We start from the raw sequence: 27,836 nt of genomic DNA on the forward strand, positions 1-27,836 counted from the left end.
TGCCTTGTTTCTTCAAGGCAGTTCAATAAAAGATGTTTCTCCACATGTGTGAAATAATGGTCACACGCTGTACCACCTTAGCAGGGAGCCTCTGACTATAAACACAGAGTGATTTCTCATCACAAATAGGTGTCAGATTCCCATTTGGAGAGAAAAATAGATTTTAAAGAATATTCTTGTTACATTTTAATATCTTCAGTGTTTATTTGCCTGCCTGCTTCTCTTCACAACATGAACTGCCCTGAGGAAGACAGAAACTAATGACCCATTCAAGGCTGTAACCCGGGCCCCCCAGTGTTCTCCCAGCTGTGCTCTCAGGTTAACTGGCAGAATCGCTCCCTCTTCCTTCCCTGCCACTACAGCGCCCTATATTCGGAGGCACAGACGACAGCATCTAAGTTCTCCCCATCCACGCCCACAAAGCCCTCTCGGCTACTGACATCATCCATCACCAGGAAAATTAGAGTCAGGGGAGGGATCAGACTGATTACCCAGATGGTAGATGGGAGAAAAATATCCGGCCTTTCCTTGTACAATTCTTTGGAGTTTTAGCTGCAAAAGTCCGCTTCAGTGCTGAGGGCAAAGCCAATTGTATGTGTCACTATGTGCTGGAAGAAGCAAAGAAACCACCTTTTAAGGCTTTCAACCCAGGTCTCACCTGAGTCATCTGTGCCGATGCTTACGCTTATTATCAATATTTGCACAGTGCTTTGCAATATATAACTTTTGGATACAAGGTTGCATTTGAGCCATATAACATATCCACAGGATGCTCTGATCCCCATTTTACAAATGAGGAAGCAGAGATTTAATTAACTGTCCAAGGTCACAAAACCAGTTAGCGATAAGTCTGCACCTAAACGCAAATTTTTTGGTTCCAAACTGCCTAAAGATTAAGATGAGGAAAAGAATGTACTGTAAGAGGCACTGGAGCTATGACACTGAACAAGGCCACATGGTCCTGGTCCTCACAGAGCTCTCGCTGGGAGAGAACTCCACTGGTAACCCCAGCAAGGGGTCCTGAGTACCGCCAGCCTGGGTGGGACGGTGCCCGGCCTGTGGGGCAGCACCGGAGCAAGTCATGCTCCCTTCTTTCTTCTCTCAGTAAACACGGACTGGACTCAGGGACCTAACAGGTGCCAGGCTGTTTTGAGACATGAAGGATTAGTAAAGATGGGCAAGGGAACCCCACGTCGGGCTGGGGGTGGGTTGAGGAGTGGGTGGGTGGCAAAAGGGTTGGAGAGGAGCTTACGTGAAGATCCCAGAAGAGACTCAGTGTAGCCGGAGACTGTGAGGCAGTGGTGTGATGACAGCGAGACCAGAAAGAGAGGCTGAGAGGGATGAGAAGGGGCTTAGTAACCAAGTGCATCAATAAAGCCTTTCTCTGAAGGCAACGGCAAGCTCTTCAAGGCTTTTATGAAGGGAATGACATGATCTCACCAGTCTTCTGGAAAGACCATTCTGGATGCAGCATGGAAGTGGAATGGAAGGGAGCAAAGCTGAGACAGGAAGAGCGGTTGGGAGGTGTTGATGACGCCTCGGTGGCCTGGGCAGGGGTCGTGACAGTGAAAGCCAAGAAAGGGGGACCTGTGAGAAACAACCCAGGGGTGGAGGTCGCAGAATGGGATGACTAGCGTAGGGCAGATGGGAGAGAAAAAGACATCAAGGATGCCTTCTAGCTTTCTGGCTTGAGAAACGAGGCAGACAGCAGTCTTTCACTGAGGTAACAGACCCAAAAAGCACAGGAGAAAACATGTTGTTAGAAATAAGTGCACGCAATACACAATGCTGAATTTACCTAAGATCCAGATGTTCTCAAATACTTTCATTGAAGAATAATGAGCCAATTACAAATGAGTGTTAACTATTAAAAGCAAGCGTTAACCGGCAATTTAAAAAAATAATTTACTGCACATACAAAAGTAACAAAACTTTGCTTCTTTTAGAATATTCTAAAATTGAGACTGATGATTCTTCAATGAATATAAATCGACTTTTATTGTATGTGATACTTGTTTTCTGAGCTCTTTGGTGAACAGATCTCTGGATAGTAGACTTAATAGGAATTCAACACTAACCCTAATACAATTCCTATACTGTTATTCCCTTCATTACTGACTAGTTTGGCTTGGTCCACAAGCCAGCCCAGAGGTAGAGTTCTGGGGCTGAAGAAATTAGAAACAGCTTTGTAGATATTCTCTCTTGTATAGTACCTCCCATTTGAGTTTATTTTCATCTGTCACTGATTATAAAAAAGGATCCTCAATTAAGAGCAGAGGCTAAATTAATTGCATCTGGGCGTGGGGGCAGACTATCATTAATGCCTTAACACGTTGATCTACTATGTTTACGCGACAATGCTTGAGGAAAGACATCTATTTTCTCTTTGACAATACCCTTGTCCTGAAAGGCAGCATCTTTTTATATTTAGTATGCTCATAATATAAATGATAAGAACACCTTTATATGCAAGAGCAATTAGAAAGGCAGATTAGGAGGTCATTTTCGGACAACCAGTACACCTACCCTATGAAACATCTCAGCATCTGCAGACTGACTGTCATACTTAAAACTGAGAATCTCACAGAAAGAGCAACAAAATAATTTCTGTAGTTTGCAGAAACAGAAAAAAAAAATCCTACTTCCAAGTCCTTAACAATTATCTCGGTGGTCTCCTTCATTTCTATACTTACTGGCTAATCTGTTCTCGACAACTGAGTTAGGTCAATTAAGATGATCAAAAATAATTTTTAAAATTTCAAAACTGGTTTTTGTGTAGATATCACTAGGAAATAAGCTAGTAGCATTAAAATTTTTTCCAAAGTTTTACTTATTTCCATCTAAATATTCCTGGGTTATAAAGAGCATGGCTGGTCCCTGGACAATTCACTTAGTGCAAGGCTCCAGGTGCGAGCACTCCAGCTCAGACTGACATCGTGTCTGTACGGTTGTAGAAATATGCCTGGGAAGAATGGAAGACAGAAGTGGCAGCTTTAATCTGGTGCAAGAGAGAGAAACACTCTACGCTACAGCAAATGACCTATAATGGGAAAACTGAAAGAAGACATACCAATATGGTAAGCTTTCTTAATTTCAGAACAAGAAATATTTTGTTCTTTGGTTGTTCTGTGCTCTGAAAAGATCTGACACTTCTGAATGGCTGCGAAGGCTGAATTACTTTCTGTTGTCCAGCTCAATCTTTGGTGAACATCTATTATGTAGGAGGTGCTGTTGTAGACACAGAGATGCAGAGCATAAACAAGATTCAGTTCTGGCCCTCAAGAGTTCAGTCTAAGCTACAGTGAGACACTGGATTTATTTTAAGAGATCTCTTTCTTGCCCTTGGCATTAAAAAGTAAGAGAGAGATTTGCCCTAAGCAAATAGAATGTGCCTAGAAATTTAATAAGGAATTCTATTCAGATGCTGAAAAGAAGCTAACATACCTCATTAAAGAGGGAATAAAATTATGCCAAGGTAGTTAACATTTGGGATTAATAACAGAAGAAAAAAAACATAAGAATAATGAAGACATATTCTATTCAATCAATCTACATAAAATATGTAAGTTTGAAACGTTATACTTTTGAAGTACACAGATTCTGATTCACCTTCTCATGGTAGCACACAAAAAGAACATCTAAAATGCCTGAGCTCACCCCATCTGCTACACACTTTTTCTGGATAATGGCACTGTTTGTATTTATAAAACTGGAGCTACTGATAAATATCACTGTGAATATCAGATTCCAAAGATGAGAATTTTGTGATTCACCTGACGTACAGCTGTCAAGGACTAAGTTTGGCTGCATTAAATACTTGAGATATGTGAAACTGCAAAGTTTTGTTATTTTTTCCTTGTCCTGCAACTATAGAGTAAATACACAACTTGCCTAGCTTGTCTAATTTGGGCACCACTGATAGAGTAACAGTTGATTCTCAATTAGCTACAGGAAGCCTGTATACTTTGACTACAACTCTGTTTAAACAGTTGAGAGAGGAAGAAAAGGTTGTCATGTGGCTGGACAAGACTAAAGGTTGGGGGCTGGGGAACTCAGTAATTCTGGAAGATTTCACCCAGGATGCCCTCCGTACAGATCTGACAGTCACGGAATGGTGCCAAAGAAGTGCCTCCAGTGATAGAACACATTTTCTAGCACATCACAGTTCGGTAGCAGCATCAGTTCTCCTTGCAATCCATGTCCAAAAGGGAAAGTTCTTAGTGGTTCTGCTTTCAGCATATCTCAAGGACTAATTAAATCCTCATTACTACCTTCTAATTATTCAAATACTATGGGATTACGCTAAGGAAGTCCCTGCTGGCGCACTAGATGAAAAGGGTTAAATAACCTATGTTGATTTTGAGAATCCAGATCTAGTTCAGACCTTCAGAAAACCACTAGCGTTAACATGAATATTTAACTAGACACCACTGTGAAAATTAAAAGGGAATTCAATTAAAAGCTTTTCAAAAAATTAATTCTGAACCTCTCTACATCTGTCCAAATAAATAAGCCTTCTTGAAACATTTTCACTTAATTGCTAATCCAATAAACTAGAAGGGCATTTGCTAGTTTCATGAAGCTTAACATTTTACAGGGGTTAAAAATGTGATCATTTTGATGTTAATAATAATTATGCTTATTTATCTACTCAGATGACTATTCCACACTCCCTCCAAGTGCTCTTAGAAAACAGGACAACCCACTAATAAGCCATTTCCTATTGCTCTTTTCAAATTTTAAGATATATATGCTAAAGAATAAGAAGGATAAAGCTGATCTAAACATGTTAGCTACAATTTTCTTGTAAAATATATTTCAGTATTTTAGGGTTATCTTAACTGTTCCTCCATTGCCTTAGTTCATATAATTCACAGTACTGTATTTGATTTTCTGGGTGAGATGCTTTAATAGCAATTCTGTATGTTGTTATATGAGGTCTACAGAGAAAAGATGTGGTTTAAAATAAAAACCAATGGCAAATGTGTTACAGAATACTAAACTGAAGTTTTGACCTTTTAAAAAAAAAGCAAACCAAAACTTATATCAGTAATGAAGAAGTTAAAACCAAAGAATCTGAACTAATTTTCTTTATTCAGTTAGTAAGAAGCACCACATAATATGCAAACAGGAGAGTACTAAATCAAGTTTTATATTGGAAAGTACATGAAATGTAGTGACAACACTACAGAAGAATAAAGCGGCCAATAAACATCCCAAGTGTCTCCCTCCTTTTTGTAACTTATGATGGCCATATCCACATATACCTTCATAGATGGAGGACAGAAAACTACAGAAACTCAGTTATTTTCACCTACGTACAATGTGGGGAAATGAATTTGTGACTGATGTCCTTTGACACACTCGACACCAGAACCGCCAGGTGAAGAGGGTATTGAACTGAAGAGGCGGGTGGACACTGCAGGGCCTGGGATCTGGACAGGGCACGGACTCTGCGCTCAACCTCGGGAAGACGGTGTGGCCTTGCTGTTGTCAGTGCAGACTTATCGCTAACTGGTTTTGTGACCTCGGACAGTTAATTAAATCTCTGCTTCCTCATTTGTAAAATGGGGATCAGAGCATCCTGTGGATATGTTATATGGCTCAAATGCCACCTTGTATCCAAAAGTTATATATTGCAAAGCACTGTGCAAATATTGATAATAAGCGTAAGCATTGGCACAGATGACTCAGGTGAGACCTGGGTTGAAAGCCTTAAAAGGTGGTTTCTTTGCTTCTTCCAGCACATAGTGACACATACAATTGGCTTTGCCCTCAGCACTGAAGCGGACTTTTGCAGCTGAAAGTCCTTCAGGCCCCTGGGTCCTTCAGACCCCAGGACAGCCTCAGATTTGCAAAATTCTCCTAAACAGGGTATGTAGTTTATTAATAAATGTTCTTCCTGAATGGGGATACAAAGACCAAACACAAAGGAATGACAGCAGAGCAGGAGATCAGCTTCTTGAGCCTGCAGGAACCTAGCTCCAGGGCAGTTTGTCAGCACTGCTGTCCCTCACGAGGACTTTGGAGACGACCCAGAAAACTGCACCTCCAAAGGAAAGTAGGCTGCATCTCCTGTTTTGTGCAGTTGTCTCTGGGCAAGTGTGTTTCTAGATTCTCTACCATTAAAGAAAATCTATCTCCTGTGGGTACATTAAAGAAAATGTGTATAATTGTGGAATCTTACTCTCTTATAATCTTACTTGTTAAAACAAAGTAAGTGTAAAAGGAAGTGTTTAACTTGGTTATTTTAGCACTCGGCAGTACAGAAACTATGTTCTTATCTTGTCTATCAAGGTCCATGGTTTCTGAGAAAGAATACATTTTAAAAAATAAGATGCTAACTCACCAATGTATTTTTTTTCCTCTCTGCTTCTTTCATTACTTCCTTAAATAAGGGGGGGGGGGGCAGATATACAAAACTGTAAAGGTATAAATGAAGTTAAATTACTTTTCAATACATGGGAATCAACACTGGGGAATTTTCTAGCAACGGTTTTCTTAGATTTATTTTGCACTATATATACTGTTGGTACATACCAAATGATGGTAAAACAAGGAAAAGGTTTTCATTATTGTATCAAATCATTAAAATATTCATGTCATTTGCCATGAAAACATCTGATCAAGTGTCATTAGGTAGGAGCTAATGTTTCTTCCTAGATTTTAACAAATAACAAAGCCATTTTTTAAAAAAGTACTTGCTACCCAATTTTAGAGGAAATTTAACTCACGCATGGCAAAGCATCATGCGACAGTCATTTTTAAATAAGTTTTCCTTCTCAGGGGTTGTCCAACCAACAAAAGGCACACAGGGATGCACATGGTGCATGCAGCACAGTCTCAGGGGAAGTTGGAGGAATACGTTCATGAAAATCAATTCAGATTTAGCAAATCATGAAACTCATTTTTGCTATTTGAAGGAAATGGTCATTATATTAGCCAGATTGTTATGTATCCACTACTAGTTACCAAGACCACACTATACATAAGAGGGGGAAAAAAAACCCCAAACATATCAACATAGTGGTTCCCATACAGTGACACCAGGGGAACATCCTCCATTTTGCCTTGCAAATGTATGAAGTTAAAAGTTTGATTTAACTACATTTCCTGTCATCTCATCCTTCACATTTGGTTTTCTACATTTTAAAATTCCTTATCTGGAGGAAAGGGTTGGAAAGACACTGGAGGATGTGGAAGGGGGTTCTCTTTTTTAGTTCTTAGCAGTAAAGGTTAGAACTGTAGGACTTCCAAATAAGGTATCTCTTATCTTTTGATCCTTGCAAAATTAGCAGAATTCTCGCAGTAGGAATGATGTTTCAGGGACATGGTGAAGATTAAATAACAAAAATCTTCATTTTAGCTCTGGGTCTGGCCTGAGTGGGCTTTCAGTGTAGGATAGTTTCTTTTATCCTTTTTTCTTCACTTCCTTGACCGAGCCACACAAGGTAGGTACAACCCACGGCCAAGAAAAGGAGTTTGGGGAGAATCCCCCCTGCCTTAGCTTTAGTGCTCTCTCCATGAACGTCTGTAATGTCTTCCAGACAACCAGAGCCATATGAGGAGTTAACACAGAACAAGCAATTGATAGAGAGGATGTGAGATGCAAGACTGATTTATAGGAGGTCACAGTGGAAGGTTTAGAGAAACAAATACACACATCACACAACTACTAAAACATATTATAGCATCGTTATAAGGCAGGGGTTGCCCAAGTATGGTCCTCAGATCACCAGCATCAGCAATACCTGGGAACTTGTCAGAAATGCAGACTGTGAGCGCTCCACACCTCACACCTACTGAATCAGAAACCTGGGGGTGTGGCCTAGCAATCTCGTGTGACAAGTTCTCCAGATGATTCTTGTGCACCGTAAAGTTTAAAAACCATGAACTATTCCATTATTAAGACATACTGTAGTATTTTGATAAGGGAATTAAAGTATTAATTATACATTAAATTATAATAAAAAAGTTAAATATGTAAAGGTATTAGAAATTAAAATTTCATTTTATTCTTACTAAATATTCATTTTAACACGAATGATATATAGATGAGGCTAATTCATCTTTTCACTGGTATTACTTTCTAAATAACACATTGCTGAGTTTTTAATATGTAAAATAACTGAAACTTTATACTTATAATTCTAATTAGAAACAAATCATCATCTTTACAACCCATACAGTAATAATTATAAACATTAGGGGTCAGGAGCCTTTAAGTATCAGCTACCAAGCCAGCAATTTCTGTCTTCTGGGCGGGTGTGAAAGAGGAAGGGGAGTGAAGGAAGGTGGCGTCTCCATGGGGTGGGGCAGATGAGCCTTGACCCACAGGCAGTGGGGAAGCGACTTGGCAAAGCACTAAATAGTGCAGCAGGCTTATAAGGCCCGGTCTACACCCTGGTCTACACTAATCTGGATTAAAGTCACCACCTCCACCATCAACAAAAGTAGCTGTACTTCTTCTGAAGGGGAGAGAGAAGACAGAAGCAAACAAAGGAAGGCCTAAGGCTTCCATCAAGGCAATAACATATGGGGGTCAACATGCAGAACTGAGTGAAAGGTCAAAGAGTTTGCAGATGTGGGACAACCTGATTGTTCAAGGGCTTCAGGAGTAGCTCACATTCTTTTCTCTGGCTCTGGCATTAACTTGTTTCTGAGAATGGGAAGGTCATACAGAACCTCTGTGGTCCTCATATTCTTTATTCATAAATTGAGGTGAACAGACTCTATCATCTTTCAGGTCAGCTCCAGTTCTAAGATCCTATAATTCTACGATACAAGGTCTTACTATGTGTTTAAAATTTTACTGTTAAATATCATGGGACAAGTAACTGATCAAACCAGCTAAACAGACACACATACTTACAATACTTTTTTACCTCATTAGGACCAATATCCAAATTGAATCATTAACAGTCATTTTTACACAGCTAGATCAAATATCAGACTATAGTCATGTATAAAGTATACTTCATGGTTCTATGTGGACATATATATTCTTTGGGTCTTGAACTGCGCTTTGGTAAAACCACCCAATCTGCAAGAAAGCATCCTTCTTTTCAATATTTATTGTTACATGTAGGTTCTTATTGATTACTTTCATCTGATAAGGAAACATAATATCCTTTAAAAAATTATTTAGAAGGAGGTGCACAGGTAAGCAAGTTCATATAAGCCTTATATACTCAAAACACAAAGGTATGTAAGATATGAATTGAAGACCAACCTCTTTCCTGTGGCATTGGTGACTGGCTCAAGGCAGGATGAGAACTGGATTCTGACTGGCTCCCAGGTGGCTGAGGAGGCATCTGACTGCCTGTAAAACACAGGAGAGGAAGTGGGGATAGGGAACCCTCTGCATTAATGTTGCAATTGTGCAAAATCAAGACACAGTTAAATTTAATCTCCATGTTCACAAAAGTATGGCTTCACAAAGAAAAACATATAGCTCAAAGAGTGATATTTTTATACTTTTTTTGGTAAAACAGTGAGGAAACAGGCATAAACATATTTATCGAATTACCTCCTGAAAAGTTCAGTTTCTTACTGTATGAGTTCCCAAATTCACAGACAAATCAATCTGTAGCTGAAATCTCCTGACACACACTTCGACAATGCATTTAACAAAATCCAAGACTGATGAATTAAACTCATCCTCCTGAGTTTAGACTAGTCTCTAAGTGGGAAGGCATGAATAGTGGCCAACAATTTTTCATTGGTAATATTCAATATAGTAATGTCAAGCGACTTCTAAAAAATCTTATAATAAGTCAGAGATTTAACAAAAACTTAGAGGAAAATCTCAATTAAAAAACACACTACTATAAAATATAGTGTACATTGTCACTAAAGAAGAAATATTATTCTGTATCTCTTTTGATCTTTATTGCTAATAAAGCAATATTTACCATCTATTTGATTCCCATTTATTTAAATTTTGCTGTTTGTCTTTTCAAATTATAATGTAAGCTCCTCGAGCCAGGAATCATGTCTTTTACTCCTTTAATCCCTCCATTAGCATAACAAATATTTAATAAATCTTTGTTATTTAATGGTCCTTAATCTGAGAATATGAATTAAAGCAAAAGATATTTACTGTTTTATTAATTAAAGAGAGACAGTGAATCATGTGAAGGCTAGAGACAGGATTTTGAAATTTAAGAATCATCAGAGGCACCTGACAATCTCAACTCACTTTCTGCCTCAGAAGTTTAGATACATTTCTGAGACTAAAAGTATTATAGAATAAAAATGGCAGTTGAATTTAGCATAATCCTCAAAGCACTGTTTAACCATTCATTTACTCTTGGACATCTGTAGTAAATTAGTACTAGTACCAAATAAATAAATATAAAGTAAAAAACACCTACATTCTGGGTGACAACTTCAAGGGTAAACACTGCCATCAACATGGCTACAGATACACAAAGCATATGAGGACAACCATGCTATTTTTATCTTCTAACCTCCCCCTTTGCTAAAATAAATTGGAAAGACAGAAACACACACACACACACACACACATATACATATATATCCGTATATACCTGTATATATATATCCCTACATAGCCCTCTGGTATGGTAGTCTGTGATCACGCTAGATCAGGTGAACTGCTTTGACACCATAGGACCCACTTCTTGCACAGTTCTGTATATTGCTAAGAGGAATCACAGTTATTGCGTAGAGAGGGAAATGAATGTACTGAAGATCACCACCAATTCACCTCGGCAAAGGTCGTGATGCATAGCCTGGTGTTTTACACAAAAAACAATCCCTTCTTGTGTTTTCACCTGATGGCGTCTCTACTAGGCCAGGCAGCCTGAGGACAGACCAGGAAGAGAATGGTCTCTGAGGACCACCCCTCATTACTAACTCTAATAACAGCTGTATCTGTGACAGCCAGAGAGGCAGGAAGATGAATTTCTATCTAGATAATAGGTATAAAGAGTTGTTAAAATACAACTATAAAAAATTCTCAAACTGTTTTTGGGAGTTTAGTTTCTCACTTTTAGAAAAGAACGTAAAACGTATGAACGTATTTGAATGCTGCTGGGTACAACTGCCACTTTCATTCTCAGATAAAGTGAAAATTAAGAGCTGAATTTATAGACACTGAAAAATGTGCTGTGAAACCAGTAGGAGTTAGAGCCACAGCTAGTATGATAAAAGACCTAGACAAACAGCAAAGAATTTGTTTAACCATTCATCATTTACTCTTAGACATCTGTAATAAATTAGTATTAGTACCAAATAATTAAATATAAAGTAAAAAACACTTACATTTTGGGTGAAAACAACTTCAAGGGTAAACACTGCCATCAGCTTGGCTACAGATACACAAAAGTTGCTGTGTGTCCACTCAGGGTCATGTGGTTCCTATGAAATACTCTAAGGCCCCCAAGCTCCAGGCCATTCAGAAACTTAAAGCACTCTGCAGCCAAATACTGACTTTCTAGAATGTCACTGGGGAATCAGCTGCAGTAAGACAGTAAGCGCTTACATTATAATGGTTGTTTCTGCCTGACAGACCGGACTCATAGACTCATGACAGTAAAAACAAACAGTAATTCTACGTTAATACAGGACACCACTACTTACACTACGCACGCCCCAGGCACTGCTCTTATGTACACTGTTTCAAGTAAAAATAAAAAAGGCTGTAAGAACTCTCATGAATTCATAAAATACTTCCATATCCAAGCAGCACCACTGGTTGTCTGGTGCGATTCTAAGAGAGATATCTCTAAAGCAGTGAGCTATCTACTCATTTACTAAATCCACCCTTTAAAGAAACAAACAAGAGCCTTTTCATGGTAAAGACAGACTTGCCCAAACTGTTTAAAATTCTCCATTTGCTTTCAACCCCTATCCTTCCATCAGTAGTTGCATAGTTACTAAGAAATAACTTCATCCCCCACTAGCACAGGTATAAGCACCGTCACAGCAGATGATGAATCAGAAAACATGTCTGAGAAACATAATATAGAGAAGACTCATTTCTGTCCACTGTCCATAGAAAGAAGAAAATTTAGAGCCCTTTGAACCAACTGAATTGACTGAACACCTCCAAAACCATGGATTTTTATATGACACGCTTGACGTAAGTAAAACCTTTTGGTAATTATTTTAAAAGAGAACGTTGCCATATATAGTAAATAAACCAAATTCACAAGAAGGCTTTAACATTAAAACTGAGTTTTTAAAGAAAGCCCCATTTTCCCCTTAGTCTGTGTCTATAATGATGTAAGAACAATGGGGGGGGGGGAACTGGAAAAAAACTATCCTGTGAGATAGAATAAATTCCACCACTTCACACTGATGTATTCATTCTTCAGTGACTATGTACACAATATTGTCCTAAATTTTGGTGCAACAAACTAAGAAATGAAACATCAATAAGTCACCTGAGTTTCTACTTTGCTGACTTAAAATTGTAAGCACAAGTCTATATTATAACTTTTTACAAAACAGCTCTCTGTTTAATGAATTTTAGACTCAGAGAAAAGTTATAAAGCTATACAAGGAGCTGTCTTATATCCCTTAGTCCACCTCCCCTAGTGTTCATATCTTATAGAACCTTTATATAATTATCAAGAGGAACAAGATGGTACAAGATTATTAATTAAAGATATTTGAATTTCACCAATTTTTCCACTTAACATCTCTTTTTCCATTCTAGGGTCTCATATCGCATTTAGTTGTTATTTCTCCTTAGTCTCCTTCAGTCTAATCAGTCTTTCCTTATATTTTATGACCTTGATGCTTTTGAAGAGTACTGATCAGTCATTTTGTAGAATGTTCTTCAATTTGGCTTAGTCTGTTATTGTGTCATGATTGAAACGAGGTAATGCATTTTGGTACCACTAAAGTGTCATGCCCTTCCCAGTTCATTCTACCAAGGGGTTCATGACACTGATGTTTCATTTGTGGTAACCTTTACCTTGATTACTCGGCAAAGCTGTTGTCCACCAAGCTCCAATAAAAAGTTATTATTCTGCCCTTGGTAATTGATAAGTATCTTAGGAGATATTTGAGACTATGCAAATCCTGTGTCCCTCAAACTTGCACCCACTAATTTTAGCATCCATTAGAGAATCTTGTCTGAAACATTTATTACAGTGGTGTTTGCTAACGATGATTCTGTATTTCCCTCTTTCCTTCCACATTTGTTAATGGGAATCTATTACAAGGAAGAACTATCTCTTCTTCTCTACTTGTTTATGTATTTATTAGACTGTTTGTATCCATACAGACTCAATGTGGCAGACACACTACAGAACGACTTCCAATGAGTCACACTCTTCTGTAATCTCCGCCTCTTCACTGAGGGCAGAACCTGTGACTTGGCTTCTAGCCAAAGAATATAACAAAAGCGATGGGCTATCATTCCTAGAATTATTTTATATGGCAAAGTTAAAGGGATTTTACAGATGTAATTAAAGTCCCTAACCGGTTGACTTTGAAAAAATCAAAAGGGAGATAACCCTGTGTAGGCCTGATGTTGAAAGAGGACTTAGGCTTCTCTGAGCTGAAGGGTGCTCCTGCTGGCCTTGAAGAAGTAAGCGTCTACGATGTGAAGTGAGCCACAGGGCAAGGACAGGCAGCCTCTGGAGCCTGAGGGCCTCACTTCTACAACCACTGGAAATGAATTCTTCTAACGCTCTGAATGAGATCGGAAGCAGACTATTCCCTAGTTGAGCCTCCAGATGAAAACGAGACCATCCAACACTCTGAGTACAGCCTTGTGACCCTGAGAAGAGGACCCAGTGAGGCTGGGACTGGACTCCTGGCTAGAGAAAATGTGAGATAATAAATGTGTGCTGTTTCAGGCTGCAAAACTTGTAATTTGTCATACAGAACAGAAAACTCACACACGCGTGGATTAAAATCCAACCTTGCCATTATTCTGTTGCTCAAATTGTTCCAAATCCTTATTTTATTTTTTTCAAATCCTTATTTTTGTTTATTATTATTTATTTATTATTTATTTTTGGCTGTGTTGGGTCTTCGTTTCTGTGCGAGGGCTTTCTCTAGTTGCGGCAAGCGGGGGCCACTCTTCATCGCGGTGCGCGGGCCTCTCCCTATCGCGGCCTCTCTTGTTGCGGACCACAGGCTCCAGACGCGCAGGCTCAGTAGCTGTGGCTCACGGGCCTAGTCGCTCCGCAGCATGTGGGATCTTCCCAGACCAGGGCTCGAACCCGTGTCTCCTGCATTGGCAGGCAGATTCTCAACCACTGTGCCACCAGGGAAGCCCTCAAATCCTTATTTTTGGAACCACAAGATTTTCCAGGCTCATCTCTTTTTACTGGAGGATGGTGTTCAGAGACTAAGATATGGGCATTGGGTCTGCTCATTATGCCTGGGGACTTATTGCTTCTAGGCCCTCTCAGTGAACAGAGGTAGGAAATATGTATGTACACTAATGCATACATATATACTCTGTATCTTAGTATTTATTTGTGTGTGTATGTAATCATGAGTTTATGCAAATACCTCTAACTCCAATCCAAAACTAGAGGGTACATTTTACCCTTCTCCCTGTCCTTATTTATAAGTTCTTTCTCCAACGTTAAGAAAAGCAGTTCTCATTATCTAAATCAATTTACGTATTGTTCAATTCTATTATATACACAAAGTAATTTCAGAATTACTAGACTATATCCTTATGAAAAACACCGAGTCATTTGTTAGGGCTTGCATTTCATCTTGAGTTCCCTTTGCATACTGATTGGTTTTAACTGTTTTCAAATTTGGGGGGTATGTGAAATACTTCTATGGTTCTAAGAGTCAGAGCTACACAAAAAGACATATGCCCAGGAGTCACTCCCTCCTCATGCCTGCTACCTTCTTCCCATTTCTCCTTCTTCCTACCCCTTTTCCCGTCTGCCCTCTATAAATAACCAATCCCTTTAGTTTTTGGTTTATCTTTATCTTTCACATATTTTTTTTTGCATAAATGAGAGGATAGCTGTATATTCCCTTATATTATCTTCTTCCTTATGTGAAAAGTTGCATATCCTAGGTTATCTTTCAAGCTTTGCTTTTTCACTTAACAGCATGTCCCAAGAGTACTTCCTATCAATTTATAGCATTTTCCTTATTTAAAAAATAGGTATATAGCTCTCCTTTCTGTGAGTGTTCCATAGTTTACTCAACCACTTTCCTATGTATAGGCATTTAGGTTGTTTCCAATCTTTTGCATATGCATTTCTGTACTGTTGGAGGCCTATCTTTAGGGTAAATTCCTTGTAGAGGGATCGTTGGGTCAAGAGGTTATGTATTTTCAAATTTCCCTCCATGACGCTTTAGTTGTTTTGCTATTTGTTGGTCTGTGAAATATTTCTATGGTTCGAAGAGTCAGTTATATAAAAAGACATATGTACCTATGTACAAAAAGACTTACATTCTCATCAGCAATGTTTGAAGGGCCTGTCTCTCCATAACTTCGCTAACAGAATATGCTGTCATTTAAAAAATGTTTGCCAGTCTTTATGTGAGAAATGGTATCTGAGATTTTTGAATCTGCATTTCTCTAATTCTGAGTTTGACCACTTTTTCATGTTTGAGGGCTATTTTTATATTTTGTGAATCTGTTGTTCCTGTCTTCCCCCCATTTTTCTACCTGGGTTTTTAGTCCTTTGTCCTGAAATTTTTAATAGTTCTTTATAAATCAGGGATGTTAGCCCTTTGTCTGTGGTATAAGTTGTGAATATTGTCTCCGAGTCTGTCAGCTGTCTTTTGTTTATGGTATCTTTTATAATGGAATTTTTAAAAAGGGAATCAAACTCATCCTTTTTTTTTTGGTTTCCATTAATTTATTTATCTTTGGCTGCATTGGGTCTTCGTTGCTGCATGTGGGCTTTTCTCTAGTTGCGGCGAGCAGGGGCTACTCTTCGTTACGGGGCGCGGGCTTCTCATCGCGGCGGCTTCTCTTGGTTGTGGAGCACGGGCTCTAAGCACACGGGCTCAGCAGTTGTGGTTCACGGGCTTAGTTGCTCCGCGGCATGTGGGATCTTTCTGGACCAGGGCTCGCACCTGTGTCCCCTGCATTGGCAGGCGGATTCTTAACCATTGCGCCACCAGGGAAGTGCCTCATCCATTTTTATTTTTATTGTCTTTGGGTTCTAAGTCATAGTGAGAAAGCTTTTCTCTGCACCAAAGTTAAAGAGGAACTCAGTTTTTTTCACGTACACATGTGTTTTCATCTTAATCTACTGGGAATTTTTTTGTTTGTGTGGTAAGAGATATGGATCTAATTTTATCTTTTGTGATGAGAACCTTTTAAAGTCTACTCTTACAGCATGTTTTAATGTCTAGTGAGGTTGGTCCTCCCCCAACTCCCATCCCTGCTTTTCCTTTTTCAATGTTCTTTTAGCATGTTTGTTTTTTCTATCTGAAGTTTAGTATCAACCTATCTAACTATATAAAATAACTTGTGGATATGTTTACTGGGATTACACCAATATTATAAATTAACATAAGGAGAACTGATGACTGTTGGGTTCATCGTATTCAAGAACAGATGGCTTTCATTTGTTCAAGTCTTCTTTAGTTTCTTTCAGGTACATAGAAGTTTTGCAGCACATTTTATGTTAAATTTATTCCTGTGCATTTCACCTTCTTTGTTGCTATTACAAATAGGATTTTTTTTTTTCCTACCAATAGGTCTTCTGTTTATTGCTTGTGTATAGGCTACTGCTTTTTGTATGTTCACTTTATATCTGCTACTGCACTGAATTCTTTAATAGTTTGAGTTAATTTATCATTGATTCTCTGGGGTTTTCTAGGTTTACTATTGTATCATCTATATAGAGGACAGTTCTACTTCTTCTGTGCTCATTCTTATGCCTTTGAGTTCTCTTGTCTAACTGCACTGGCTAATGTCTCTAGAACACTGTTGAATAGCTGTGGAGACAGTGGTCATCGAGCCTTGTTTCTATCTTAGTGGAAATGTCTCTAAGGATTCCCCTCACCATATAAGATATTGACTTTAAAACTAAGGCATGTGCATTTTACCATGTTGAGAAAGTGTCCTTCAATTGCTATTTCCTTGAGTGTTTTTTATCATGATTGGGTACTGAATTTCATTAAAGGAAATAATATTTTTCTTTATATTTGTTTATATGGCATATCATATTAATGGAGTTGTTAATATTGAACTAACCTTGCATTCCTGGAATAAATCTCATTTAGTCATGGGGCATTATTTTCCTAATGTACTACTGTATTTTCTTTGCTAATATTTTCCTTAGAATTTTAACACTAGGATAGGTTTTGAGGGGAATTTTTCTAATTAAAAATAGCTTTTAAGAACTGAGTCAAGATAATCATCAATTAAACAATTTTATGAACAAAACATTACGATTTTAGTATGTAACAAATTGGGAGAACAGGCTAATATGTATACTTTTGGTAAATTAGCACACATCTAGTAATGTGTAACTTACAGTGGATGGACTGAGACATGAATATATTACAGCTTCATATACTTCATAGACCAAGATGGTGGGGCGGTCAGTACTCACAAGTGCTAAGTTCTGTTTCTTACAGGCAACACAGTCTTGACAATCCCCATAGTTCTTATTTTACTTCTCTGTATTGTTTGTCTCATCTCACCAGAATGTAAATTCCACGAGTATGGAGAATTCTATTTTTTCCCTACTATATCCCCTGAACCAGACATATAGTAAGCATTCAATAAATATTTGTTGAATAAATAAATGTGTGATTGATTACTCCAGAAATCAAGTGCAGACTAATAGTTAATTAGATCTTTATAAGCTATCAGTAATCATGTAGTTTTATCTTATTATTCTAGATCAGGAATAGGCAAACTTTTTCCTGTAGATTGCCAGATAGTATAAATTCCAGGTTTTGCAGGCTATATGTTCTCTGTCTCAACTATGCAACTCAGCTGTTGTAGTACAAAAGCAGCCATAGACAACATATAAACAGAGGAGCATAAATAAATCTTTACATACAAAAACAGGTGGCGAGCTGGATTTGGCCCAAAGGTGGTAGTTGCTGACCCCTATTCTAAACAATCATATCATTAAAAATACATTCAGGAACACCTGCTCAAAAAGTCAGTAAATATCGAATGGTATTTATTAACAACAGCAATGACTTAAAAAGCTGGTACACTCTCCATACTTAGTAAAGAGGCCTCCATAAATAAATGTCAGTAACAGAATTTGATTTATGTCCTCTTCAAATTAGATCTAGTATAGGATGCACTGGATTCCCCAGCACTTAATGAAAATGCAGGTCTAAGACTTAAACGGCAAGTGCATTTAGCAGATATATTTTTAGAGAAGTGGTTCCTTGTAGTTTTATTCTTCCAACTTTTTTTGGCCAGACCAAAACAAATAAACAAATCAGAACTATTGATCAGATGTAATCATGTTTAAGTTATACTCCACCACTGTGTGTTGGGGTAGCAGAGAATAAACATGAGATGAGTAGGATTTCTACATTAATCATTTACTTAGACTAAAATTTCCCTTGGTTAATTCCTTTCTAAATTATTACAGCATACAACTATAGAAACTCGGTAAGAACAAACACACTAACTCTGAACTACCACAGGCTCCAGCAAACAAATCATTCACCCTTTTAAAAGTAACATTGTGGGCTTCCCTGGTGGCGCAGTGGTTAAGAATCTGCCTGCCAATGCAGGGGACACGGGTTCGTACCACGGTCCGGGAAGATCCCACATGCCGCGGAGCGGCTAGGCCCGTGAGCCACAACTACTGAGCCTGCGCGTCTGGAGCCTGTGCTCCGCAACGGGAGAGGCCGCGACAATGAGAGGCCCGCGCACCGCGATGAAGAGTGGCCCCCGCTCGCCGCAACTGGAGAAAGCCCTTGCACAGAAACGAAGACCCAACACAGCCAAAAATAAACAAATAAATAAATTAATAAAAAAATAAAAAAAGTAACATTGTGCTATCTCTAAATAATACTAACAGACAAAGAAATACCCAGAAATCCCATTTTTCAAAAGTTGTACTGGCCAGAGAAAAAGCATTTCTTCCCTTCACACTGTTGTAGCTAAAAAAAAAAAAAAAAAAAAAAAAAATCAACCAACCTAAGATGGATTTAGTTATCCAAGATGGAATAGTGATATAACTAATCAACATGGCAAATCTGGAGTTTTAACGACAGACACTAGTTGATCTCAAATTTACTCCCAGCAATCCATTCTCCCCCTCCAATTTTACTACATTAGCTGACATTGGGCAAAAGTGGATAAAGACAGAGCAACATCTGGAATGCATATTTATTTGTCTTAACAAGTTCTTATATAAATTGGAGATGGTTTTACTTGAACGTAAAAAATGACATGAAAAACCACTCTGTACTTCCCATAATACAAGGCAATGTCCTAAATGATATTCCTCCATTAGTAGTTCAAGAGGATTGGCTTCTTAAAATTAACATGAAACGACACATTGAATCATAGAAACCTGAAGGATTTTGTTGGCCAATCCTCCTCAGTAAGGGTCTTTAGGGTATGTGGGGATCATGAGGTGTTCAGTGACAAAGTCTTGGATCCTATTCATAAATTTCTTGAAATTAACAAGGGTAAGACAGGCTTGTTAGAAAATGTAGGGCAGCTGTGGCCATTGTCGAATATTGAGAAGAAACGAGGACTGTTCCCAGTCACTTTGCGAATAATTCTACTATGACTAAGTTCTTTCCCTGGAATGCTGCTACAGAAATCAATATATATTACATAGTTTTTAGCAATTAGCAACTGAATTATTCTTCTGCTCTTCAAGAATTCTTGGTGGTGTCACTAACTTTAGTGAGGAGTTTAAAAATAAAAAACAACACATTGTAGAAACTACTGCTACCAATCACCAATACATCACAGCCCTGACCAACTTTCATTTTGCACTTCCCTCTATTACTCAGTTCTGCGCATCCCAAACTAAGACACTGGGTTGCTTTTTTCTAATATATCCTCATACTTTCTTCATGTTATGGAAGTCAGCTCTCTCTCAAGCAGAACATGAGACTCTCTCCCACAGTCTGACTTTACAGATTTTCTGTATGATATATTTCTTTTCTTTTTTTTTCTAATTCTTATTTATTTTTATTTTCGGCTGCATTGGGTCTTCGTCGCTGTGCGCGGGCTTTCTCTAGTTGCGGCGACCGGGGGCTACTCTTGGTTGTGGTGTGTGGGCTTCTCATTGCGGTGGCTTCTCCTGTTGCAGAGCACGGGCTCTAGGCATGTGGGCTTCAGTAGTCGTGGCACGTGGGCTCAGTAGTTGTGGTGCACGGGCTCAGTAGTTGTGGCACACGGGCTTAGTTGCTCCACGGCATGTGGGATCTTCCCGGACCAGGGCTTGAACCCGTGTCCCCTGCGTTGGCAGGCAGATTCTTAACCACTGCGCCACCAGGGAAGCCCTGGATGATATATTTCTTATATTCTGCCAGTCCCTGGTAAGAACACTGTAACTTCTTTCCATAGTAGAAGCTATTCCTTTCATTTCTAAAACACAAAGTACTGGTTAGGATCTTTTCTTCTGCCATGGTAAAAGACAAACATGATTTTGTTAAGAGATGGCAATGGTGGATTGCACGGTGGGCTCCATATCTATGGAACTCACTGAACATCTTACCTAAGATAGTATCCAAACCAGAGTGTGATTAGGTAGTGCAGCTCTGCAATGCAAGCAGCAAGGATTTCACTGGTCATTTCTTTAGTAAACTTAAATACCTGCATAATGCCTAAGAGCAATGGTGTGAGTGAAAAATGAGTTTTCAATAATCCATAAATTCATCGAATATCCTAGTCTTAGGCATTTATTTAGATAAGTTAGAAAATCCACAAATTATTTTGAGTATAGCATCGCTCTGTCAGCGTCTTCTATTTCATTTGCTTCAATAAAGGGAAAGAAATCTTTCTTACTCAGACTCACAAAGCCAGCTGACTGCCATCAACTCCAGTGTGCTCCAAAGCAGACATTAAAAATATGGAATCTGCTCAGGGTGCAGCTTAGTGCTTATAGTGAAGAGTTTACTGAAGGGCTTGACTATGGACTCACAGCACTTACTATTGTTTGGTGTGTTTTAAATAGAATCTCGCTCTTATCAGGAGGTGCTGTATCAGGGTACGGAAGGGGGGAAGGCAGCTGTGAACAGGCTGTCAACACAATTCCTTACTGTGAACCAACGCAATCTCAAATTAGAGCAGTATAAACCAGAAAGTAACGTTTTCACCTACCTGTACCCTCCAAATGGAAACACAGAACCACAGCAACCTGGTCCCCCAACTTTAAAGAGTTAGCATGAACCTTGGATGACAAACCTTTCTATGTCTCATGGCTCAAAAGTTCATTCAAAATAGGGTTAGATTTTCATCAGTCCTTACCCAAGATACTGCAAACTGTTGATGTGTCACTGGGTCCTAAAAATATACATTAGTACTGCAAAGGCATACTCAACTTGTATACTTCTAAGGCATTAAGGTAATGAGGAAATTCCCAAGATGCCCCAAACATGACAGAACCCTTACAAGAGCCACGTATCTTCACTCTAAGCAAACAAACACCAGCTGGATTAAGTTTCCAACTATTTCCCCCACTGTAGTCTGAGGGTTATGAGTCTTCCTGTTAACCTTACTGCTGAAGTCCAACTTAGAGTAGCTGCAAAGGCCTATCACTTGACAAGTGTTAAACAAAGCAAATATGATGCATTCTATGTAAGAATTACGCCTTCACAGGGCTGTACTGCAAACTCTTTGGGGTTTTTGTTTGTTTGCTTGTTTTTATTTTGTAAACTTGTTATAATACATTATTATCTCACCTAGCCAACTGGATTCAAACCAGAATTTTTCCAATTGCCCTCTGTTATTAAGTACTAAAGTTACCTAATGTCTTTCACATGGAAGCCAGTCGGATAGCCTCATTACCTGACACTCATTAAAGTCCTTTTGGGTAGACACTTTTCTACAGAGAACTTGAGGCCAGAAACCAACTCTCTCACAAGGTGCACGACAAGTCAAGTCAGGGAACACAAGGCAAAACAGACTTCTAAACTTTACTCTTTGGATCTCTAAAATCTTTGATTCAAGATAAACCAGAGCCCTAAAACACTTACCTACAGGAGGAGATTTGCAGCATTAAAATATACCATTCTTAGTTTGGACTGTTCCTAAGAGACCTAGAAGGGGTGGGAGAGGTGTGGTGCCTGATTTTACGGAGGTGTGACTCTCAGTCCTGTCCTACAGCTGGCGAGGGCCCGAGCAATGTGGCTTAATCTGGCTGCCCCCCGTTCCCAGTGCTGTTCAGTTCAGACCTTCTTTACTCCCCTACCAACTCTGGTGAAGTGAAATAAACAACCGTTCCTTTGTGAGAAAAGAAAAAAAGCCACTAAATAAAAGACAAAACCTTAGAGAAAGTTTATCCACTTTACTTAACTTTCAGTGTGAAGACATGTATAGGAAACAGGTAATATGACCAAAGATGTGATTTGGTTGAAAGCAGGAGCCACTTCCATCTTTGGGAAACTTGAGGATCTCAGGAGGTATCTCTTATGAACAACAGAAATGCACAAAAATATATAAACTCCCATACTGAAAATCTGCTCAGTGTCTGTGTTCAGCATCCTCATAAATATACATCCTCTTCAACAGCTTTAAAGCTAAGGTATACAATCCAAAAGTCTTTGGGTACAGAAAAATCTTTGAGGAAAGAGAAGTAGATTTGTGTTCGGATATAACATAGCTGGCCTGTCCTCCACCAGGAAGTCTAGATCCATAGCACTCTGTCATCTATAAGAAATAGGTAGGTTCTGAACTTTACTCATGCAGAACACCAGACATAAAATGCAGGATAGCTACCAGCCAAATCTGTTCTAATCCTTGCTTTGACGTAAGGTAAGAGGCAGGGGAGGGGAAACCATAGAACAGGCAGTTTCTATTTCATGAGGACAAATTAATAAAAACAAAACTTAATTTCCCCCTACTCTTACCCATTCTTATGCCTCCTCAATATTTTTCCTCTTTCTGAGACTCCTTTTCTGTTTGAGAAGCTTAATATTTGGCTGCCTTCTGAAGAAATGGGTATAGTGACAGATGAAAGACTTGTATTCATCCTATAATTCAGAATAAGGGAAAAAATCGACTGCTGTGCATTTAAGATTCTAACAACCTTGCAATTTTGTATAGTCGTTTCCCCCACCCGTTCTTTTGAAGAAATCTGCTTTTATTTCGTTAATAACTAACCACAGTTGCAGCAGCATGGATCCGATTAGCAGTTCTTACGGTACAAAGGGGAGAGGGGAAAAAAAGCTGTGAACAGGGTTGCCAATTTGTCCACCTGGGCCCCCAGGAGAAAGATTAGATGAGGCGCCTGCCTGCTCCCTTTTTTCCACTTGATCGCTGCTCTATACTGCCTGATAGAGACAGGCCTTTTTAAAGCCAAGGCACTTTCTTTCCTTTAACAACAGTTTCACTCGCCTCCATCCCCTCTTGTCACAAATTTCTCATCCTGGGTCCCAACAAGTCAGGACGACTCTCAAGTGTAAACATAAGTAGCTGTGGAAAGTACCACACGCCGATGCTCACCGGCACGGAGTTGTTGTGCAACTACTATAGAGACCCACAGAGGAGTGTCCTTATGCCCTGCAGGGAGGGGGCCCCCCGCTCGTATTACTGCCTGAACCATCTCCCCCCCTCACCCCCCTCTGTGGAAGAACTGTCTTCCATGAAACCGGTCCCTGGTGCCAAAAAGGTTGGGACCAGTTCTAAGAGGCACAGCCAACACTTTACACTGCTTTATTATTTTAATTTAAAGGTACTAGGGGTAGCCAAGTGGGGAAGGCAGCAATGATGTGCTCAGGGCTACGCCTCTTAGGAACAAAGGATGGCCAGGGCTACCGGCAAAGCAACACTCTAGGGGTGACTGCAAAGGGGCCTCGTGGGCAAGCCCAGGTCACGCAGAGCCTGATACAGGGGCCATTCTGAGAGAGCAGGATGTCGACTGTGGCAACACAGAGACAAAGGAAGATGTTCTGGATCATATCCTCATGTATTTTTTTTTAAATTATTAATTTATTTATTTATTTTTGGCTGTGTTGGGTCTTCGTTTCTGTGCGAGGGCTTTCTCTAGTAGTGGCAAGCGGGGGCCACTCTTCATCGCGGTGCGCGGGCCTCTCACTATCGTGGCCTCTCTTGTTGCGGAGCACAGGCTCCAGACGTGCAGGCTCAGTAGTTGTGGCTCACGGGCCTAGTCGCTCCGCGGCATGTGGGATCCTCCCAGACCAGGGCTCGAACCCGTGTCCTCTGCATTAGCAGGCAGATTCTCAACCACTGCGCCACCAGGGAAGCCCCTCATGTATTTTTAAAATTTATTAATTTACTTATTTTTGGCTGCGATGGGTCTTCGTTGCTGTGCGCAGGCTTTCTCTAGTTGCGGTGAGCAGGGGCTACTCTTCGTTGTGGTGCGCGGGCTTCTCTTGCTGTGGAGCACGGGCTCTAGGCACGCGGGCTTCAGTAGTTGTGGTGCAAGGGGTTAGCTGCTCCACGGCATGTGGGACCTTCCCGGACCAGGGCTCGAACCCGTGTTCCCTGCATTGGCAGGCGGATTCTTAACCACTGCGCCACCAGGGAAGCCCTCCTCATGTATTTTTTAATCTCTCTTTTATTTCAGATTTTAAGTAAATGGTCAGATATGCTTTTGAAATGTATCTTTTTCACGAATAGACATTTTTTTTTATCTTCTTCTACTTGTCACTTTCAAATATCTGGAGCCTATTATTCATGTGTTGCTGAAGGCCAAATTCTAGTCACTAGCTAATATTTCAAACTCCATGTTTATCCAGCCAACGCTGATAATGGCTACTTGGGAAATGGGAATATTATCTGGGTAATGACAAAACTCTCCCTGTAGCCAATCTGTTTCTAATCGGCCATTTTCTTTGAAGATACGGTTAGTTATTAATAATAGATATTTATTACAAACAATGAGATAATGAAAAAAACTGGATATGAGACAATCCCAGAATTTTGCTACAATACTTATGTGACACAATTTCTGTGTATGATGGATTAGAATCAGGTAGGGTCTACATATGTAGAGGTCTGGTTTAAACTGACAAATCTTGGGACCACTAATTCACGTTCTGTTTTTGAGGGGAAAGAAAGTAGAATAATCTTATCATAGTGGAATCTCTTTCCAGAGGGAGGGAAGTAGAATGATCCCATAAACTGTGAAACACAGATGCAGAAAGATGGTTCCCAGCCTATAGGAAGAAAGGTTATATAAGTTATAAATTTTAGTATTTTCTTTTCTTGAATTCCTGTTTATTCCAAGACAACTGTGAGCTCTTTAATTTGGCCAACATTTTTGGAGTGCCTCTTACTTGTCAGGCACTGTTCTTGGCATGGAGGATACTAAGGAAGCAATGATCACTGCCCTCAAGAGGCTCCGGGGCTATTTGGAGGACCCTAGACAGTAGGACGGACAGTAGGACTCTCTTTGGCATGGAGGGATAGGTATGACTTTGCAAAGGGAAAGACAATGAAGTTGGGTCTTGAAGGATAAGTAGGAGTTTGCCAGCCGGTAAGGGGCAGGATGGATATTCCAGGCAAAATGAATTCAACTCTAGGAACAAAGATCTGACACAAAATCAGTCTTAGTAGAATTGAAACAGGGAATACTAAACTAGTTCCCTGTGTCCACTTCTAGTAAAAAGCAATGACGCAACATAAAAAAAGTATGCACTAGGGTTCAGCTCCCTAAAAATACATGTTTTTGCCTTTTTTTCCAAGTAGGATTTAAATGACATGATTCTTGGGTTTTGTGTGAAACAGAATTAGGGGAACAATTGTGAAAATAAGGGATTCTATTACTAACTGAATTAGGCCTGAGAATATAACAATTATTTTATCACAATAATTTTTTTCCCATGACATTACAATTTCAACTGAATCAGACCCTAGTTATAGAAAGTTAAAAAAAAAAAAAAAAAGCAATACGCAGCCCTCAAAAAATGAGCCATTTATCCCTAAGCTTTTCTATGACCAATACATACATGACCATAACTGGGAACACTAGCTTCCTTTTAAAACATGCCTTTGGAACACTTCAAGGGAAGTGTTAGGCTGTAATGGACACAGTTGGTCTCTTCCATATTCCAGAAACTCTTTCTTTGCATTGCTTCTAGAGCACCACACTCTCCCTACTTTCCAATTCCGCCACTGGCTGTTCCTTTTCCTCTTCATGGTCTCTACATTTTGGAGTGCCCTAGGATTCAGTCCTCAGAATTCTTCTCTCAGTATTTCTCAACCTTGGCTACACGTAATAATCACCTGGAGAGCTTTAAAAAAAGTACATGGAGTATTCCAGTTAGAACAACTAAGTTGGCATCTCTGGGGTCTGGCCTAGTACCAGCCTCTCCCAGGATGTCCTGTATAGCCAGAGTTGAGAACCACTGACCTTTACTCATTCCCCGGGTCAGCAGTTCCCAGACCGAAACCTCAGCTTCAGTTAGAAACTTGTTGGAAACGCAAATTCTCCAGCTCCACCCCAAACCTACTGACTCAGAAACTTGGTGTGGGGTCCGGTCATCTGTGCTTTCACAAGCCCTCCAGGTGACTGTGATGTAGGCCAGGTGTCCTAGGTGAGCTCATCTAGAACTCTAATGACTCATAAAATGTTTTCTCCAGCCTAGATCTCTACTCTGAATCCAGAGTCTTCGTATAACCAGCTGCCTATTCCAAATCTCCCTTCGGATGCCTAACAGGCATGTCAAATGTAACATCTTCAAAATCAAACTCTAGATTCTCCCTTCAAACACTTGTTCCTTCCTTTGTCTTCCACCGTACAGAACCACCATTTACCAATCTCTTGGGCCGAAAACCTTCTGCCCCCACTACTGCTACCCACACATCCAGCCATGACCAAGCTTCCCCTAGGCTACTGCAGTGGCCTCCTAACCAGTCTCGCTGCTTCTACCCGTCCCCTCTACAGGTCACTCAGCAGCCACAATGATCCTTTTACAGCCTGCAATGGATCACGCCATCCTCTGCCTTCTCTACCATCACACTTAAATTCCTAAATTCCAATCATAAACTACAAAGCCCTATATAAGCTGGTCCTGGGTCACTCTCTAATCTAACTGCCTACCTCTCTGTGTCCCCTGCCCAGCACACCAAACACATTACTGATTCAGGGCCTTTGTACTTGCTCTTTGCTCTGCCTGGATACCTCACTCCCAGATATTCACATGGCTTGCTTTTCACCTTCATTCAATGAGCCTCTTGTTCGAATATTAATTTCTTTTTTTTTTTTAACTTATTTTATTTATTTATTTTGGCTGCATTGGATCTTCGTTGCTGCCCACGGGCTTTCTATAGCTGCGGGAGCAGGGGCTACTCTTCACTGCGGTGCACGGGCTTCTCATTGTGGTGGCTTCTCTTGTTGTGGAGCACAGGCTCTAGGCACAAGGGCTTCAGTAGTTGTGGCTCACTGGCTCTAGAGCGCAGGCTCAGTAGTTGTGGCACACGGGCTTAGTTGCTCCGTGGTATGTGGGATCTTCCCAGATCAGGGCTTGAACCCATGTCCCCTGCATTGGCAGGCGGATTCTTAACCACTGCGCCACCAGGGAAGCCCTCGAATATTAATTTCGTAGAGATACATTCCCTAATTATTGTCATCTAAAGAAGCAATCTGATTTTTCCCCCTAATAGTAAGCTATATATTGGATTGGCCAAAAAGTGCCTTTGGTTTTTAAGTAAAAATAAAGGACACATTTTTCATTTTCACCAAGAACTTTATTGAACGAAGTATTCACTGTTTCGTTCCACTACCTTCTGC

At 39.8% G+C, this 27,836-nt stretch overlaps 1 protein-coding gene across 1 annotated transcript in view; it reads right to left on the reverse strand.

Moving 5' to 3' along the window:
- ARID1B (AT-rich interaction domain 1B) overlaps window positions 1-27,836 on the reverse strand; it is a 405,190-nt gene that overhangs the window by 83,640 nt on the left and 293,714 nt on the right. The window contains 1 exon segment of the mRNA XM_061207638.1: window positions 9,233-9,322. Coding sequence (XP_061063621.1) covers window positions 9,233-9,322 — 90 coding nt within the window.

This window comes from Eubalaena glacialis, chromosome 12 (genome assembly GCF_028564815.1).
Source record: "Eubalaena glacialis isolate mEubGla1 chromosome 12, mEubGla1.1.hap2.+ XY, whole genome shotgun sequence".
In the NCBI taxonomy this organism is placed as follows: domain Eukaryota; kingdom Metazoa; phylum Chordata; class Mammalia; order Artiodactyla; family Balaenidae; genus Eubalaena; species Eubalaena glacialis.